Genomic DNA, 20,703 nt, shown 5'->3' with positions numbered 1-20,703 from the left:
AGTAAAGTGATGGAAGGTGTCGTTGACAGCGCTATCAAGCGGCACTTGCTTAGCAATAACCTGCTCACTGATGTTCAGTTTGGGTTCCGCCAGAGCCACTCAGCTACTGACCTCATTACAGTCTCAGTTCAAACATGAACAAATGAGCTCAACTCAAGAGGTGAGGTGAGAGTGACTGCCCTTGACATCAAGACAGCATTTGACTGAGTACGTCATCAAGGAGCCCTAGCAAAAGTGGCGTCAATGGGAATCAGGGAGAAAACTCTCTGGTTGGTTGGTATTGTACCTAGCACAAAGGACAAAGTTCACAGCCTTAGTCCAAATATGGACAAAAGAGCTGAACTCCAGAGGTGAGGTGAGAGTGACTGCCCTTGAGATCAAGGCAGCATTTGACCGAGTATGGCATCAAGGAGCCCTCGCAAACCTGGAGTCAATGGGAATCGAGGGAAAATTCTCTGCCTAGCACAAAGGAAGTTGGTTGTGGTTGTTGGCAGTCAATCATCTCAGCTCCAGGACATCACTGCAGGAGTTACTCAGGGTAGTGTCCTGGGCCCAACCATCTTCAGCTGCTTCATCAATGACCTTCCTTCAATCATAAGGTCAGAAGTGGGGATGTTCGCTGATGACTGCACAATGTTCAGAACCTTTCGCGACTCCTCAGATACTGAAGCAGTCCATGTAGAAATGCAGCAAGATCTGGACAATATCCAGGCTTGGGCTGATAAGTGGAAAGTAACATTCGTGCCTCACAAGTGCCAGGCAATGACCATCTCCAACAACAGAGAAACTAACCATCTCCCCTTGACACTCAATGGCATTATGATCGCTGAATCCCCACTATCAACATCCTGGGGGTTACCATTGACCAGAAACTGAACTGGAGTAGCTATATAAATACCGTGGCTACAAGAGCAGGTCAGAGGCTAGGAATCCTGCGGCAAGTAACTCATCTCCTGACTCCTCAACGCCTGTCTACAATGAACAAGTCAGGAGTGTGATGGAATACTCTCCATTTGCTTGGATGGATGCAGCTGCAACAACACTCAAGAAGCTCGACACCATCCAGATCAAAGCAGCCTGCTTGATTGGCACCCGATCTACAAACATTCACACCCTCCACCACTGACGCACAGTGGCAGCAGTGTGTACCATCTACAAGAGGCACTGCAGCACCGCACCAAGGCTCCTTCGACAGCACCTTCCAAACCCGCGATCTCGGTCACCTAGAAGGACAAGGGCAGCAAATACATGGGAACACCACCAACTGCAAGTTTCCCTCCAAGCCACACACCATTCTGATTTGGAACTATATCGCCGTTCTTTCACTGTTGCTGGGTCAAAATCCTGAACCTCCTTAACAGCACTCTAGGTGTAGCTACCCCATATGGACTCCGGCGGTTCAAGAAGGCAGCTCACCACCATCTTCTCATGGGCAATTAGGGATGGGCATTAAATGCTGGTCTAGCCTAGGAACGAGTAAAAAGAACATTAAAGGCATAGAAATTCTCTCTCTATCTCCTCCTGTCTTATCTGTCTCTTTCTCTCACTTTTTCTGTTCCCAGACTCTCCTGCTCTCAGTTTAATACTTTCTGAAGCTTATAGAATGCAAAGCCAATGCTACAATAGGTGACCAATCAAAACACTGTCATTTTTCTCACATTCCTTCTCTCTCACACATGGCCTTGCTGTAGTTTTAAAAATACTCAATAAAATCTTACTTCCAATAAATCTTCTCATACGTGTCCTCTGGTTTTTGAAAATTATTTGAAGACAAGCAACTAAGCACAATGTGCTAGAACCTGAAGTGAAATATTCCATCAGTACAACTGACTGAAAGATGCTAATGCATCCTGAGAAATTAGATATACAGACGGCACAATCCAAATTCAACCCAATGCATCAAAGTTCCATGCAAAATTATTAGGTGCAGGTTGAGGTTCCAGTAAGAGATGGAGATCTTCTCGTAAAAGTTTTAATGGAGGCATTAAAAAGACACAAAAGAAGATTCATGGGATAAATTCAATTATATTTGTGAAATTCTATTTTTTCAATTTATAATTTTGTTTAAACTTTGAGTATTAGAAGATTCAGTTACTGAGGATGACAGTGAAAAACATTGCCAGAAAGCATTTTAAGCCCATTTTGGGAACCGGTGGACAGATTGCATGATCAGAATAATGAGTTTGCAGAGGCAAAAGCTATTATGAATTTGGACATAGGAATTTAGAATGAGAAAAAGTTGATACAAGAAATGTGGCAAAAATGAGACAAAGGAAGCCAGTCAAACTTTGCAGAAATAAGATCTTTAATAAGATGTTGATAGATAAATTTGGAATGACTGGCTTTTAATTGCAAGGTAATATTGAGGTTATTTGGTCACATTTTATGGAAACATTTGGGTGTAGAAAATGCAACTCTAAATATGTGCATTTGAACAATCTGAAACAGCAAAGGACAACTGAGAAAAGGGGTGTCCCCGTCAGAGCTGTGAGAAACCATTTTTCTTTTAAAACAAAAGCAGAATGTGGTGAAAACACTCAGCAGGTCATGCAGCATCTGTGAAGAGAACAAAAGAGTAAATGTTTTGGATATGGATCTTTTGTCAAGATAAGTTTTGACACAAATAATGAATCAGTCAATATCCATGTATAATATTTACCTGACTTTAGGACTTTTTGAAAGAGGAAAATGCATTTATACTCAAAAAATTACGCATTGAAAATATTTACCCTTTAAGTTGTACTCTCCTTTAATGATGCTGTTATTTTTCAGTAGGATTGAGGATTGACTTTTCTTCAACTATTGAGAAATGTGAGATAACTTTGAAGTTTATTTAATGAAATAAATACCTTAATATTATACTCTAATCTTTGTATGTTTATTTCATAATTTCAAAGTATATAATTAAATAAGTTTACATGATATATCTGCTGTTTTCATCACCTAAAATTATTTGACCGTAAAACATATTTGTATTTTAAATGTAGCTTCATGATTATAAAATAAAACCTGCATCAAATTATTAAAATATACCTTTTGGGAATTTTGAATACAGTAACCAAGGAACTTGTAGGAGAAAAGTCAATTCCCACAGCTGAATTAATTATGCAAATAAAGGAATTAAGGATCAATACCAAACTTTATGTGACTTTGTTTCTAATAGAAGATCATTCATAATTTACTTCCTCTGTCTCCTGGCTCATTACTATAATACCTTTGTAAATTCTTTTTCTTTTGTTCAAGTTTTAAGAAGGGAGCTTCACCATCAACCCCTTTTTATTATAAAATAGTTAAAAAGAGTTATGATTAACTTTGATTATTCTTTTTGCACTCATGTTACATTTATTGAAATCATGAATGCTTATTACCTTCACTGTGAATTGACTGTGAATTACCACAGGTAAGACTTCCAAGATGATCCCACCAAGTGAAACTTTCATCAGATGAATACAGACAAAGAAGGCCATCTGTTCAGAAAGAAAGAAAGATTTATAGTCCCCCCCATCACAGCTGCCAACTGCCTGTTGAAATGGCCCTAAGGTTTTCACCTTAACTACCCTAATTAAGTAAAAATTCTAGGATATGAATACAACTTTCCTATCATATTTACCAATTCTAACCAATTGCACTCCACAAGTTACTTTACACAACAAAACAGCTCAGGAACTCTTGTGCCCTTTAGAAAGGCAATTTTCAAACTTTTCTTTGCAGGGTCTCATTGCAAATATTGGCACACTCCCAGGGACCTACTGTCAATATTGATGGACTCCTCATTTGAAAGTCAGTGTTAGCTATTCAAGGGAAAACCATTCCACGGATTATTTCTGTTGCTATATTCTGTTAAAAACTCTAAAATGGTTGTTATTATGTAGTAATAAAAAATGAATGTGACAGTAAGTCAAGAAATATAAACAAAAGACAAAATCTGATGACAGTTGGGTTGATATCTGACAACCTTGGAGATCTTTGTGAACAGCCAAGTGTCCAATGGTTGCAGTTTGAAAAATCTGTGCTTTTGAGTATTATGTCATTTTTGACTCTCCTTATGACATATTTCCCAAGCTACTTTTCTCATCTGTTGATTTAAATGACACCCACTGCTTTTCATCTGACTTTGTTGCATACATTTATGGCTCTGTTGGGATGAAAGTTCTTCTGATTTCTTGTTTCCCTTGAGGCCTGTCAACTTGCACCCAATGTCTTCTAATTCGGCAGTTTAAATTAAATAACCTGCTTCCATAAATATTATCTATGTCTTTTCACACTTTAAAAATCTGGGTCGTGTCCCGTCCCTAATTCTTCTCTTCCCCTCACAGAATTTTGAGTCCTATGAGTGATGAGATGAAAATGTCCCATCTCTTCTGCTTGTAAAGCACTAAGTGTGAAATTGAATAACAGCACTTTCAACCTCATTCCTAGATAAGCATGGGTTCCTGGCTAAAAACTTCTCTTTGAGTGAACTGGACACAGAAACGGCTATGGGTCTTGATAAGATCACCCTGAAGACCTATGCTCCAAAACTAGCCATGCATCTAGCCAAGCTGTTCCACTATAGCTGCAACACTGGCATTTACCAGACAATGTGGAAAACTGCCTATGTATGTCCTGTCCACAAACAACAGGAAAAATTCAACCCAACCAATTACCACCCTACTCTCAATCTTCAGCAAAGTCATGGAAATAGTCATCAACAGCGCTATCAAGTGGCACTTACTCACCAAAAGTCTGCTCCTCAATGCTCAGTTTGGATTCCACCAGTACCATTTAGCTCCGGACCTCATTACAGCTTTGGTCCAAACAAGGCCAAAAGAATTGAATTCCAGATGTGAACTGAGAGTGACTGCCCTTAACATCAAGACAGGATTTGAGTGACTTAGTCAAACTGAAGTTGAAATGAAGACAGAAACATAGGAAATAGGAGCAGGAGTGAGCCATTCGGCCCTTTGGGCCTGCTCCGCCATTCAAAAAAGATCATGGCTGATCGACTAATTTTGTACCCTGTTCCCGCTTTCTCCCCATATCCTTTGATCTAAAGCAAAACGCTCCAATGGCTGGAATCATACCAAGCACAGGAAGAGGGTTGTCATTGTTAGAAGCCAGTCATCTTAGCCCCAGGGCATCTCTAGAAAAGCTCCTCAGGACAGTGTCCCAGGTCCATCTATCTTCAGCTTCTTCATCAATGACCTTCCTTCCATCATAAGGTCAGAGGTGAGGATGATCACTGATGGTTGCAGTGTTCAGCTCCATTTGCAATTCCACAAATAATGAAGCAGTCCATGCCCGGATAGAGTAAGAGTAAGCCTTGGACAACATTCAGGCTTGGGCTGATAAATAGCAAGTATCTTTGTACCACACAAATGGCAGGCAATGAAGATAAAGAAAAGAAAGACTTGCATTTATGTAGAGCCTTTCACAACCACCAAACATTTCAAAGTACTTTACAACCAATTAAGTACTTTTGAAGCATTGTCACTGATGTAATGTAGAAAATGCAGCAGCCAATTTCCCATAGCAAGCTCACACAAACAGCAATGAGACAATAACCAGATAATTTGTTTTTGGGATGTTGATTGAGGGGTAAACATTGACAAGGACACTGGTGATAACTCCCCTGCGTTTCATCCAAATAGTGCCATGGGATCATTTACATCCACGTGAGAGTGCAGCCTGGGCCTCAGTTCAACATTTCATCTGAAAGTCAGCACCTCCAACAGTACAGCATTCTCTCAGTACTGCACTGGAACATCAGGTATGATTTTTGGACTCAGGGTCCCGGAATGGAACATGAACCCCAACTTCCTGACTCAGAGACAAAAGTGCTACCAACTGAGTCACAGCTGGAACATCCCCAACAAGTGAGAACCTAATCACCTCCCCTTGACTAAAATAAAAACAGAAAAATGCTAGAAATATGCAGCAGGTCTGGCAGCAACTGTGAAGAGAGAATTAGAGTTAACAATTCAGGTCGATGACCCTTCATCAGAACTGGTAAATGTTAAAGGTGTAATAGTTTTAAGTATGTCAAATGGGGTGGGTGGAAAAAGAACAAAAGGGAAGGTCTGTGATAGGGCAGAAAATGGGAGACATTAAATCACAAAAGAGTTGTTTGGGCAGAACCAAAGGGAGTAATAATAGCACAAGTAAAGAGACAAAAGATGTGTCCAGGGAGGTGTGAATGGCAAAATAAAAAACAGCTGCTTTCCAAAAGCAAAACAAGGTTAAGACCAAAACATGCAAAGAAAAGGAAACAAAATGGAGGGGTGGGGGTGGAGGAGCAGAAATTACAGTCTGAAATTGTTGAACTCAATGTTCAGTCCAGAAGGCTGTAAAGTGCCTTGTCGACAGATGAGGTGCTGTTCCTTGAGCCTGCATTGAGTTTCATTGGAACACTGCAATAGGCTGAGGACCGAGACCTCAGCGTGAAAGCAAGCTGGAGAATGAAAATAACAGGCCACCGGAAGCTTGGGGTCATGCCTGTGGACTGAACGGAGTTGGTGAGTCCTCAGTTGAAGAAAAAGGGACACATATCAGAAGCACTAGTGTGGAAGGTTGCATCTTCAGAACAAGTGCGACAGAAACGGAGAAACTGGGAGAATGAAATGGAATCCTTACAGGAAGCAGGGTGTGTGTAAGTGTAGTTGAGATAGCTGCCTTTGACATTCAATGGCAGTACCATCACTAAATCCTCCACCATAACATCAAGGTTATGATCTCTGGATTATTACCTGAGCCACATGAAAATTGCAATAGGGGAAATAAGACTAGAGAAATTAATCCGTGGCTCAAAGACTGGCGTAGTAAAAGTGGGTTCCGGTTCGTGGGGCACTGGCACCAGTACTGGGAAAAGTGGATGTTGTACCGTTGGGACGGTCTACACCTGAACCGTGCTGGGACCGGTGGTCAATCAAGTCGCATGACTAGGGAAATACAGAGGGTTTTAAACTAAATAGTTGGGGAAAGGAATCAAATTTGGGAAGATGTGGTAAATCAAAGAGTAGAGACAAGGCAAGAGAGAAAGGTATTAATATGGGAAAAGATAAAAAGACCATGACAGGAAGAAACAGTGACACCAAATATAAGAGTAAATCAGAAGGCAAGTCTGGAGGTTACAAAAATAATAAAAGGACAAAACTAAAGGCTTTGTATCTGAATGCACGTAGCATTCGAAACAAATTGATGAACGGAGCTCAAATAGAAATAAATTAGTATGACCTGATAGCCATTACAGAGACATGGCTGAAGGATGGCATAGACTGGGACCTGAATATTCAAGGGTACATGACACATAGGAAGGACAGGAAGCTCGGAAAAGGTGGAGGGGTGGCTCTGTCAATTAATGATGTTATTAGCACAATAGAGAGGGATGACCTAAGTTCAGGAAACTAGGATGAAGAAGTGGTTTGGGTGGAGATGAGGAATGATAAAGGCATGATAAAGGCACATGATAATGTGCAACAAGATAGCATTAATTAATTAATGACCTCATAGTGAATGCGCACCTAGGCAGCAGCGATCATAATATGATTGAATTTTAAATTCAGCTTGAGGGAGAGAAGAGTGGATCTATGACTAGCATTTTAAACTTAAATAAGGGCAATTATGAGGGCATGAAAGCAGAGCTAGCAAAAGTGAATTGGCAAGATAGGTTAAGGGATAGGTCAGTAGAGATGCAGTGGCAGACATTTAAGGGCTAATTTCCGAATACACAGAATAGATACATTCCAACGAGAAAGAAAAATGCCAAGGGGAGGACCTCCATTCACGGTTAACTAAAAAGATTAAAGATAGTATCAAACTTGAGGAAAAGCATTTAATTGTGCAAAGATGGGTGGCAGGTCAGAAGATTAGACAGAATCTAAAAAGCAGCAGAGAACAACTAAAAGATCAATAAGGAGGAAAAAATTAGAGTACGCGAGAAAGCTGGCGAGAGATATAAAGACAGATAGTAAGAGTTTCTACAGATATTTTAAAAAGAAAAGAGTTAACAAAGTGAGCGTTGGTGCGATAGAAAGTGAGTCTGGGGAATTAATAAGGGAAAATAAGGAGATGGCAGATGAATTAAACAGGTATTTTGCACCAGTCTTCACCATAGAGGATACAAGTAACATCCTATACTGGCTGTAAATCAGGAAATGGAAGGGAGGGAGGAACTCAAGAAAATTACAATCACCAGGGAAGTGGTACTGAGCAAATTGTTGCAGCTGTGGGCTGACAAGTCCCCAGATCCTGATGGACTTCATCCTAGGGTGTTAAAAGAAGTGGCTAGTGAGATAGTTGATGCGTTGGTTTTGATTTTCTAAAATTTCCTAGATTTGGGGAAGGATCCATTAAATTGGAAAATAGCCAATGTAGCTCCTTTATTCAACAGAGGGAGACAGAAATCAGGAAACTACAAGCCAGTTAGCTTAACATCTGCCATAGGGAAAATGTTAGAAGCTATTATTAAAGATGTTATAGGGGAGCACTTAGAAAAATTCAAGGTAATCAGGCACAGTCAACATGGTTTTGTGAAAGGGAAATCATGTTTAACCAATTTATTGGAGTTCTTTGAAGTAACCTGTGCTGTGGATAAAGGGGAACCAGTGAATGTACTGTACTTAGATTTCCAGAAAGCATTTGATAAGGTGCCATATCAAAGGTTTTTGTGGAAAATAAAAGCTCATGGTGTAGGAGGCAACATTTTGGCATGGATAGAAGATTGGCTAGCTAACAGGTAAGAGAGAGTAGGCATAAATGGGTCATTTTCAGGTTGACAAGATGTAACGAGTGGTGTGCCACAGGGATCAGTGCTGGGGCCTCAACTTTTTACAATTTATATAAATGATGGATGAAGGGGCCAAAGGTTTAGTTGCTAAATTTGCTGATGACACAAAGATAGGTAGGAAAGTAAGTTGTAAAGAGAGATATAGATACGTTAAGTGAGTGGGCAAAAATCTGGCAAATGGAGTATAATATGGGAAAATATGAAATTGTCCATTTTGGCAAGAAGAATAAAAAAGGATATTATCTAAATGGTGAGAGATTGCAGATCTCTCAGATGCAGGGGGATCTGGGTATCCTAGTGCATGAATTGCAGAAGGTTAGTATGCAGGTACAGCAAGTAATTAGGAAAACTAATAGAATGCAATCATTTATTGCGAGGGGAATTGAATACAAGGTAGGTTTTATGCTTCAGCTATACTGGGCATTGGTGAGACCACATCTGGAGTACTGTATACAGTACTGGTCTCCTTATTTAAGGAAGGCTGTAAATGCGTTGGAAACAGTTCAGAGAAGGTTTACCAGACGAATACCTGGGATGGGCGGGCTGTCTTACGAGGAAAGGTTGGACAGGCTAGGCTTGTATCCGCTGGAGTTTAGAAGAGTAAGAGGTGACTTGATTGAAACATATAAGATTCTGAGGGGCCTTGACAGGGTGGATGGGGAAAGTGTGTTTCCTCTTGTGGGAGAATCTAGAACTAGGGGTCACTGTTTAAAAATAAGTGGCCGCCGCTTTTACTCAGAGATGCGGAGAACTTTTTTCTCTCAGAGGGTCGTCTTTGGAACTCTCGTCCTCAAAAGGCGGTGGAAGCAGTGTCTTTGAATATTTTTAAAGCAGAGGTATATAGATTCTTGATAAGCAAGGGGGTGAAAGGTTATTGGGGGTGGGCAGGAATGTGGTGTTGAGGTTACAATCAGATCAGCCATGATCATGTTGAATGGCGGAGCAGGCTCAAGGGGCCAAGTGGCCTACTCCTGTTCCTAATTCGTATGTTTGTATGTATGTTTGTATAAATATCTTAGGATTGCCATTGACCAAAATCTCAACTGGACCAGCCACATAAATGCCATGGCAACAAGAGCAGGACAGGGGCTGGGTATTTTGCAGTGAATGGATCACCTTCTGCCTCCCCAAGCCTCTCCACCATCTACAAAGCACAAGTTAGGATTGTGATGCCTGGATGCGGCAGCTGCAACAGCACTCAAGAAGTGCGACACCATCCAGCATGAAGCAGTCCATCTGATCGACACACCAGCTTAAAGATTCAGTCCCTCCAAGTCACACAGCAACCAGATTTCGGCATATATCGCCATTCCTTCATCATTGCTGAGTCAAAATCCTGGAATTGCCACCTAACAGCACTGTGGGAGTACTTTTACCACATGGACTACAGCCATTCAAGAAGGTGGCCTACCTCTGTCTTCTCTCGGGAAACTAGGGATAGACATTAGATGCTGGTCTTGCTAGTGATATCCTCAGCATGAATAAAAAAGCACATTTATACCAGTTACATTGTTTGTTAGTTGATTACAAAGTGCTAAAAAAATCATCGTACATATGTTATGATTGGCAGATCTTTGTTCCAGCTAACAAAATTACATTGAGAAATGAACAATTTAAAACTGTACACACCTGTCATTCTCCTAGTCTGTAGAAAACAACATTAGATGTTTCATTAATTTTCAACAAAAACCTCTAACTTAATCTGAACAAAGCATGGCCTGCACGCCAAACAGAGAGATGTGCTCTTCTGAGGCTAAGGTGGGGAGACATTAGTGAAGGCAAAAGTTTTTGATAAAGTGGAGGAAATTTTATTCTGTTAAATTTCACTTCTCCAACTCTGGCCTCTTGTGCAGCCCCAACTTCCTTCACGTCATCATTGGCAAACACGCTTTCATCCATCCAACGCTTTCATCCATCCAGTGCTTGACCTCTGGAATTCCCTCCCTAAACCACTTAGCCTCTGCACCTCTCAAATCCTTTAAGACACGGTTTAAAACCAACCTCTTGGACCACACATTTGATCACCAGTCCTCGTGTCTCTTTCTTTAGCTTGGTGTCAAACTTTTGTCTGATTACACTCGTGTGACGCACCTTGGGATGCTTTACTATGTTAAAAGTGCTATGTAAAGGCAAGTTGCTGTTATAGACATGCAGCATATCAGAACAGGAGTCCTAGATACTGACACAGGGTTGTTTTAAATTTGTTTTAAATGTCTGATTCTCCAGGACTGACATCCCTCATCTTGATTAACACAAAATTTAGAAAGAGAAAAAGTAGGGACCCCAAAATTGTGCAGAACATTCAATGTGTGTCCATTCCAATAATTTAAGTTGTTTAAAAATGTGAAAATAATGTCAATATTTGGAATTGTACTAACCAACATATTCCTTCCATCTATGTTAACGTTGGTATGTTTAGCTAAATGTATTCATTTATACTGATACCTGACAGTAATATAAATGTAAACCCTTGCAATAATAAAATTCTCCAAAAAGTGTTTTGGCACTTTAGTTTTTGATTTAAAAACTAGAGTCTCTGTTTGAAGATTGAATGACTCCCCTAGGAGAGAGTGGCTGAATTATTGAATTTGGATGTTAAAAGGAGTTGAACTAACATTAGTAGAGGTAGCCAGCCATTAACCAAAAGATGCTTCAGCATTCTTTTAATTCTACCGTACATGTCAATTCAGCTCCCTGCTTATTCTGACTCAGCAGATCTTTCCAACCAGTTCTGCGATGAAGTAATCAGTACACTCCAGTTAAAAACATCTCAAGCAAGCTCATCACAATTCGTCGCAATTTTATTTTAAGTAGTCGAGGGTAAAGAGTCTAAACAATTTTAAATGCAGAAATTGATCATCCATTTAAAGAACCACTGGCAATGCTGTTTAGAAACACACACTCGTGTTTTAAGTCGTTTTATTACGAGATATACACTCTAGACTATCCAGTGTGTGGTGACTTGTTTTTTTAAAAAAAAGGTATGAAAAAAGTATGCTTTTCGGATCAGTTTGGGGAAAAAAATGCCGAACCAGACAAACCAGTCCCTTGTAAATGTTTGTTGTGTGGGGCGGGGGGGGGGGGAGGAAGAGTTCTGCAGGAGGAGGCAATATGATTTCCTATGTGGATGGGGTAACTGTGTGGAAGTTATTTTCTAGATTAATAACTTTAATAGTCTTCCATCTCCGTGGTTACCTTGCGATCTTGTGACTTCCCACTCAACATATCCACACACAGAGGAACCTTCAAGTGAGCTGTCGGAATCTGCGCGATCTTTTCTGCTGCATTCCGCGGATTCCTTTCCCAGCCAGCATAATGATTTTCTCATGACACAATCCAATCATGAACTGGGTGTCGTAGCAACCTTGCACTTCTGCCAAGAAAAAAAAACTCACTTTTAAAAGTGCCTTTTTTCAAAGGTATAAAAAATGCAAATCTCTTTTTTATTTAAAACATACAACGTATGTTACATCTGACCGAGACAAGCACTTAAATAAGTTATATTCTGGATAGACTGTTGTTTATATTATTGTACCTGAAATCTAACACTGAGTTTGCCCCATCTACAATCTGTCCATCCCGGCCAGGGCTGAGAATGGCTGCAATTCCCAGACGCTGCGAATGCCACCGCTACTGGGAAATGTAGTCCCCTAATAAACAGAAGCCTAACCCATTGGGATGGCACGGCTTTTCCTGTTATAAATATGGAGATTCGCACTGGAGTGACCAGTGTCAATGTAACACAGGCCCTGTCTCTACCCCTCGCTCAATACGCAATGTTTTAATGCCACTGCCAGCCCCAAAACTCCACCGTCTCTTCACTTCAGATGGCAGCAAGGTGACCAGGGCATTCCCCCACCCCACACTAGAGGAGGCGGGTTCGGTGCTGAACATATACCTACTGCTGCAACCAGGACACCAAAACAATGAGTAAAATCGATGGGGGGGGAGGGGGGGGGGGGTAGAAGCCGCGAGACTTTAAACTACAAATCCCACAATTCTGTGCGAGAATTCCTCCCCTCCCCCTGCAGACACACTGGCTCACGTCATGTCACGTCGTATACGTCACGGAATAGTTGGATCGGTTGGAGTCGGTGACTTTGTTGGGAAAGTCTGCAGGCAGCTCGCGGGAGCGCAGCTGTCAATCATCCCAGGGAGCTGCGGCGCGAGAGCGGTCGAGCCGGGCTGGGCCGGGCAGAGCGGGAGAGTCCACACTCCACATACTCAGCCACCATCACCGAGTGCGGTTTCTCCTTTCAGATTGTCGAACGGGGAATTGGGAAAGGAGAGAGAGTGTGTGTGTGTACACCTGGGCTGTGCTGGGACGTTGGCTCATAGTTCCTGGACTGGGTGTGAGAGAGACGATCCTGGTTTGTCTTCCATTTGCAGCCTTATCCTGATTAACAAGATGAGTGGTGGCGATATCGTCTACAACGGCTGGCTGAGGAAGTCTCCACCGGAGAAAAAGTTGAGACGTTACGTAAGTTTTTTTCAACGAAAAATTACTTTTGAAATTTGATATTTTGATTATGTATTGCAGATTAAACTGGGTTAAGTCTGCAGTGATGTGGCTACAAGATTGTAAAAGTTAACGTTTACCTGTACAAAATTAATTGCTCATTCTGAACAGTGACCGATATTCCTTTTGGCACGACATAATTGACGACCCTTAATACTGGAACTAAGGAATGCAATGAATGCATACGAACCGATGGGCACTGTTGTTTTACACTTTAATCTTCTTGGTATGTAATTGTTATCACTGTACGTAACACAATTTTATTGAAAAGTCGAATTGAATTATTGCCAGCAAGGCACAGTGTATGCAGTAGTTGATTCCAGATTTCCAGCGTTGTAAATAAAATTGTTATGGAGTCTTGTGTCTATGCATATATGGTTTGATGTTTATAATTTTTTGATCCAATTCATGCGAGATTAAAGTCACTCCTGGCTGAACACGGGAAAGATCAGATCCCCGACATATGTCGAGCAGCGATTAAGTTTTCAAGGGAACGGTTGTTGAATAGCACAAACTGTCAGAAAGCAAGTTTCCAGTATGGGGCACACCCATTAACTTGGCTGCGACTATTAAAACATTTGATGTGAAATGGGTGTTGATGTATTTTAATACAGGTGCAATGTCAAACGACGTGGAAGGATGAGGTAAATCTCTTGAAAAGTCATGGGTGTCTCAACCTCAAGGTGGTACGTCTTGGAATTGTAATATTGTAGCAGGCGGCTAGAACGAAGCTAAAATGTTTTCAATCATAAAAGGTGACAGCAACTGGGCTTTTCACCGGAGACAAGTCTTGTTTGAGAGGTGCCTACAGCTTGGGACATCATTCCTGAACTAGAACTGTTGGACCAGCCAACCATGGGGAGATAGATCCCTGTATTAAAATGTATCTTAAGTCATTTCTGTAGAAATCTGTAGCCTAGGCAGAAGTTTGTGACATTCATTAAGTTTTTTTATAACTTTCTCCGCAATTGAATTGTTCAAGTGAGCTTTGGGTGGTCTCATTCTCACATGAAAGTCGTAATGGCGTTTTACTGCAGGTCAGCACCTAACTTAGTTTGAAAATTTAAGTATTCCAACTTTTGTGTGCTTCAGTCTGCAGATTTGAAAAACTAATGAACTATTTATTTACTGCAGCTTGAGAAAATAATTTTTAGTGGTGGGGACTTTGAACCTTTTTGGTTTTGTGGTGCCTGCTTTACTTTTGAGTCAAATAATTTAAGGTAGGCTTAAATATAGTGACTACTTTCATGTGGCAATCTGAAAATGTCATAATTAAACAAATTTGAAAACCATACATCTTCGAGATATACTTTTGAGGTGTGCTCTGTTGGAAATACAATTCTTTAGTCAGCATTTTCCTAAAGAGTTTACTTAGTTTAATCACAGTTTTATTGATGGTGACTATACCCGTGACAAAAGGTTTGTTGCTGAGTCCAAGTTCCTGGATTTATTTTTAGTAAGTCTGTTAAATTTTTTTCCCCAGCGATTTCCTGAAGACTTAATTACTTGCAGAGAACACTCAGATTGGTCAGAGCAGTAAATGTCTTGCTGTTGTGATTGAATTTCAAGACTTTTAAAATTGTAACTGTGTAACCTTTTCACACTGTTGGATTGAAGTGTTCAGAAGTGAGCATCACTTTCTGCTGTTTGTATATTCCTTTCCAGTAGAATCGAAGAGAAAGGATAAATTTAGTAAGATAGGTGTCAGGTGTCCTTTTGCAGTATCTGTCAGTGATTTCTGCATTTGCATATACAATGAGCCACTGATATTCTCCTCTTGTTAATCATCGATATTGATGATCAAAATGTAGACTGAATAAACATGAATGTAAAATGTGCAATTCCCCCTTCAGCATGAGTCAGTACCATGTTCCTCATAATAATTTTGTAGCATAAATAACAATTAAGAATAGGAATTTGATATAAATTACAAATGTTTGTTAGCAATATTTTTGAGCCTGATGAAAGTGAAAATAGAAGTTTTGCGCCACTGTGGGTTGAGATGGTTTATTTATTCAAGTCCTGTTTGTGATAATGCTCGAGAGAAAAATGTTTGGGAGAAAGTTGTATTGGTCTCCTTGCACTTGGCTCCCCAATTAAGAGAAGAACTTGGATGTATGTCGTACCCGTGACATCTTCACCACAAAGCACTTCATAGCCAGTGGATTAATTTTGAAGTGCAGAAGCTTTAACTCACCTTTTTTGCCCCCATGATCGATGTGTTTTCAGTATTGTTTGTTTTTTGTTTCATATTTCTGGCATTTGCAGTATATTTACCTTTCTGGTTTTTTTTTTCTTTAATTTTGTCGCTTATTGATGGAATGTCAGTTTGAGGAATGAGACTGCAAACTTTGAGAATTGTTGTCCGTCTCCTATAAAATCCAGTTTGTGTGTGTGATGTCGATTTTTCAAAATATCCCTTTTTCACAGTAACTATAAAATCATGATGTAGCAAAAGCAAGAGGAAGTTGGTGAAGAAGAGAAACAAAATTTGCAGCAGTAACATCTCTAAATGTAAAAACACATCAGATTGAAACTGGATGTGTAATATCCTGGGTTGTTCTCTAAGAGATAGTAATGTTAGCCGTGTTTCCACTGACACTTTCAGCATTATGGTTAATGCCAATGGCAGTCTGAAAAAGGGCTTTTGAGACCGGTATTACTGGTATGTCTCCCTTGAGTTAGTCTAACTTGCAGTTGTTTTGCTTCTGTTCCATGATCTTCAGTTTCACTGGTGATCTTTTTTTCTAAAAGGTGTTTGGCTACTGTGAGAGTCCTTCTTTCCCCATCAGTAAGTGAACCAGTGTATGAATGGTGATTTGCCTTCATTTCTCAATTTTTCTTAACATTAAATTGATTTAATAAAATTGGCAAATGTAACCCTTTGAGGAAAACTGAGTGGAAAGGTCATGTGAGGCAAGGATTGCATAAATGTTGAGACCCATGCTGCAACTGAGTTTATTTTTAAAAATTTGTATGGATGCACTTGATGGAGTTGTCCTGTTTATCTTGGTTGCTTTTTTGCAAAATATACATTTGATGTTGATGGTGCCCTTTAAGGGAAATTGTTGGTGTGGGCTAAACGCTGTCCTTTTACTTCTGAGACCGTGTGGTTCGAATCAAGCTCAGATTGATCGATCTTCCAGCTGTGAGGATCTTGTTTGGAATGGGTATTGATCATGAGATTACAGCACAAAACTGCCCCTCTCATTACGAGAGTTCATATGGTGACTGGTGTGACAAATGGAAAACATGTGACATTGGGGCAGTAGGCATGCTCTCCTGTGTTTGGAACTCAGGCATAATTGGGGCTGAGCAGAGGGAGCTTTACTCAGGATCTGATTTGGGAGTGCTTAATGCTGACACTGGCTGCCTGAAATGAGAAGATTTGTATTTTGATGAGAACACAAAAATACATTTCTATTGGCTGATGATATGGAGGAGGAGCATTTGGACGTCAGAATTTTGGATAGCTGTAGGCTGAATCTAACCTTGGTTTATTATTGGAATCAAGTAGTAGGAATTAGACTCTGATCTTCCAGTGCAAAGTTCAGTGCTTTAGCTTTGCAAAAACTCAGTCACCCCCTTGTTTTCATTCATTAAATAGGCCTTTTGGTAATTATGCCGGCCTACAGAACATGTTGTACATAGATTTTCAAATTGGTCTGCAGGGGTATCTTGATCCAATAGATTTCTGCTTGTGTGAATCATTGCTCGATTTTTCTGTATGTGTTGATTAACTAATGTGTTACATATCGCATCCTGTATGCTAATAGTGCTATTTTTATTCGGGTAACTGACGTTAGCTTCTGCAAGTTAGGATCGGGGCTTGAGAGGAGTTTGTCTAAGTTTGCAGATGGTCCCCTAAACAGAACATTTTGAAAATCTCTGGCAACATTGAACTAACTGTTGAGTGAAAGTTTGTCATTGGTTTTCTTGATGTGAACAGGCTGCCACAATTTAAAATGGGGGAGGAACAAAGCTACATTTTTTCTGTATTTAGTAACATCAGTCTTAACGCCAGAGGATTCAGTGATCATTATTGTCATCAGACCATGCAAGTGCTTAACATGCCATTGCATGAATGCAGGAAAACCCACACAAATTAGCTGAATGTTTTATAATCTGATTCACATACTTGTTGCATATTTGTTTAATTCAACACAACTATGCATTTTCACTGATAGTAAGTTTGTGCATTTTAATGCCAAGTTACAAATTAAAGTGCAGGAATATCATTGTTAAGCCAGTGTGTTTTTTTAAATAATTTTCTGAAATCCACTGGCTGGAGATCTGAATTTGTATTTTTTTTTTTTGAAAATACATTTTTAAAAAGACAAGCTGCCAACTAAGTCATCCTTTCAGCTTATGGTGATCACCTAATTTGCAACGCTGTATTCAACACTGCAATGCTTGTGAGCAGAGAGACGAAATGTCTGCTAATATCCCAGCACGAACAAAGACCCAGGAAGTTTAAAGGAACTACCTGTTCTCTGAGCAAGCAAGAAATACTGCTATGTTTGAATGAATGACTGAGTGACTGCCATGTGACAAACCTCTCCCCACCTGTGGTTTTAAGCTGGTGTTTTTCTCTGTAGCAGAGGAGAAGCAACTGGACTCTGACATGAGCAGACCCTAAGTGGAGGTGTCTCTCTCTCTCTCTCTCTCTCTCTCTCTCCATTCCAGCTTGAAAGCTTTCAAATCCTGTTGTTGTCTTTCCTTTTTTACTTTCCTTGCCCTACTTATTTATTACATAGGAAATTCAGGGTATGGTGTAAACATAGAAACAGAAACTTTATGGCACAGAAGGAAGCCATTCAGCCCATCATGTCTGTGCCAACCAAAAGAGTTATTCAGCCTAACCTCACTGTAGCTGGAGTATGCAAAATCAGAAACCCCTTTGGAGGAAATCATCCATCTCCATATTTTCACAAGACTCACTGAACCAGTCATCTACCTCTTCAAACTAAAAGCCTGAGGACCACTGAATTCAGCTAGAAGACAGCTAAATCACAAAACCGCACAGACTGTATACCTTTTTTATGGGCTCTAACTCAACCAATCTACCTTTCCCCACTCTGTAACCTATTTGTATGTGTGTAAATCTCTTGTGTGTGTGTGTGTGTGAAAGTTGGTGCGTTGTTTATTATTTTTATTCGGTTTAGTTACAATAAAGTTAACCTCTTTGTTAAACTCAAGAAAACCTGTCCAATTGGTTCTTGTTATGATCATAGCAAGTAAGTAATAAAACACTTACTGAATTGGCCAGTACATCACTTTAAGAAATTATTAAACTGTTGTGGTCAAACAAGGAGAGGAAAAAGAGGGAAGTCCTTCGACCTCTCCTCACTTGACTATAACAATCATATCTTCCAGTTTGTGCTTTGGATTTGATGGCCTGTTGAAAAAAGATGTGAAAACTTTTACTTTCCTTGCCCTACTTATTTATTACATATGAAATTCAGTGCATGGTGTAAACATAGAAACAGAAAATTTATGGCACAGAAGCAGGCCATTCAGCCCATCATGTCTGTGCCAGCTGAAAAATTGTTATCCAGCCTAATCTCACTTTTTAGCTCTTGGTCCCTAACCCTGTAAGTTACGGCACTTGAAGTGCATATCCAAGTAGTTTTAAACGCGATGAGGGTTTCTGCCTCTATCACTCTTTCAGACTGCGAGTTCCAGACTCCCACTGCCCTTTTGTTGAAAAATATTCTCAACTCCTCTCTAATCATTCTACCATTTGCTTTAAATCTGTGCCCCTGGTTATTGACCTCCCCAGGAAGGGAAATGGGTCTTTCCTATCCACTCTTATCTAGGCCCCTCCTAATTGTATACAGCTCAATTAAGTTTCTCCTCAGCCTCCTATGTTCCAAAGGAGAACTACCCCAGCCTATCCAATCTTTTCTCCTAGCTAAAATTCTCCATTCTTCCTTGTAAATCTCCTCTATGTTTTCTAATGCAATCCCTTCCTTTCTGCGATGACCAGAACTGTACGCAGTACTCTAGCTGCAGTCTAACTAGTGTTTTAAACGGTTCTAGCATAACCCACCCCTCTTCTTCTTCCTTCTTCCTTCTTGTCTCGAGAGACAATGGGTAAGCACCTGGAGGTGGTCAGTGGTTTGTGGAGCAGCGCCTGGAGTGGCTATAAAAACCAATTCTAGAGTGACAGACTCTTCCACAGGTGCTGCAGATAAAATTGGTTGTCGGGGCTGTTACACAGTTGGCTCTCCCCTTGTGCTTCTGTCTCTTTTTCCTGCCAACTGCTAAGTCTCTGCGAGTCGCCATACTTTAGCCCCGCTTTTAGCGGAAAAGCCCCTGGGAAGGACGGCATTAACCCTGCAATAATCAAGAGTGCCAAGCCTGCTATACTTTCAGCACTCTACAAACTGCTTTGACAGTGCTGGGACGAGGGAGCAGTACCACAGGACATGCGTGATGTCAATATCAACCCCCCCCACCCGCTCTTATACTTTATGACTTGGCCAGAAAAGGAAAGTATTCCATATGCCTTCTTAACCACCTTATCTACCTGTCCTGCTACCTTCAGTGAACTGTGGACATGCACGCCAAGGTTTCTCTTGACTTCTTGGCATCCTTCCATTTATTGTGTATTTCCGTGCCTCGTTTGCCCTCCTGAATGTATTGCATCGCAGGTTTCTGGATTGAATTCCATTTGCCGCTTCTCTGCCCACCTGACTAGTCCATTGATATCTTCCTGCAGTCTATAGCTTTCTTCCTCACAATCAACCACATGGCCAATTTTTGTATCATTTACAAACTTCTTAATCATAACCCTACACTTAAGTGTAAATCATTGACATATACCACAAACAGCAAGGGACTCAGTACTGAGCCCTGCGTAACCCCACTGGAAACAACCTTCAGGTCACAAAGACGTTATAATTTCTAACATCAATGAGATGGGGGTGATAGGCACAAAAAGAAAGACAGGCAGTTTCTTCCATTATTCTAAACAACATTTTTAAGTTGTATTTTGAAAGCAAACAAAATCTCTAAGTGAAGCGTACTGCAAGGAAGGGGAAAGTAGATTGATTGAAGGTGAGGAGGCCTCTGACCTCTTGTTGCCTAACCTTGGGAGTAAATGGGGCCAAGGTGATTGACAAAGCAAAGTTGAAGGGACGTTACAGGACTTGAATGGGTAGTTCAAAGAGGTTGAGGAAATGATAGGAGTGAGTGGTTGCGCGATGTGGAAGGGGTTGTGTGAATGTGATTGGACAGTGGATGTGATAGGAGTAAGGGAATGGAGAGAAGCACAAACGATTGGAAGGGATGGTAAGGGAGCTACATTTTCCCTGCAACATCATCCCAAATGCAGACTATAGCTGCTGGGGGCTCCTTTCTCATCCATGTCACATCATACCATCCACCAGAAAGGAAGGAAGAAAGAGAAGTGATA

At 40.6% G+C, this 20,703-nt stretch overlaps 1 protein-coding gene across 7 annotated transcripts in view; it reads left to right on the top strand.

Moving 5' to 3' along the window:
* Positions 1-12,838: 12,838 nt before the first annotated feature.
* gab1 (GRB2-associated binding protein 1) overlaps positions 12,839-20,703 on the top strand; it is a 280,867-nt gene continuing 273,002 nt past the window's right edge. For 4 of the 7 annotated variants that reach the window (XM_068043057.1, XM_068043038.1, XM_068043011.1 and 1 more), the window contains exon 1: positions 12,839-13,244. Coding sequence is in view for 6 of the 7 variants with exons in the window: in XM_068043038.1 (XP_067899139.1) it covers positions 13,173-13,244 (72 nt within the window). In the remaining variant the exon portion in view is untranslated. Of the gene's footprint in view, positions 13,245-13,394; positions 13,510-20,703 lie in introns of all 7 variants that reach the window. The other 3 variants (XM_068043045.1, XM_068043031.1, XM_068043017.1) reach the window with 2 other exon arrangements.

The sequence above is a fragment of the Heterodontus francisci genome, chromosome 1 (assembly GCF_036365525.1).
Source record: "Heterodontus francisci isolate sHetFra1 chromosome 1, sHetFra1.hap1, whole genome shotgun sequence".
NCBI lineage: Eukaryota > Metazoa > Chordata > Chondrichthyes > Heterodontiformes > Heterodontidae > Heterodontus > Heterodontus francisci.
This window is presented reverse-complemented; position numbering and strand designations above follow the sequence as displayed.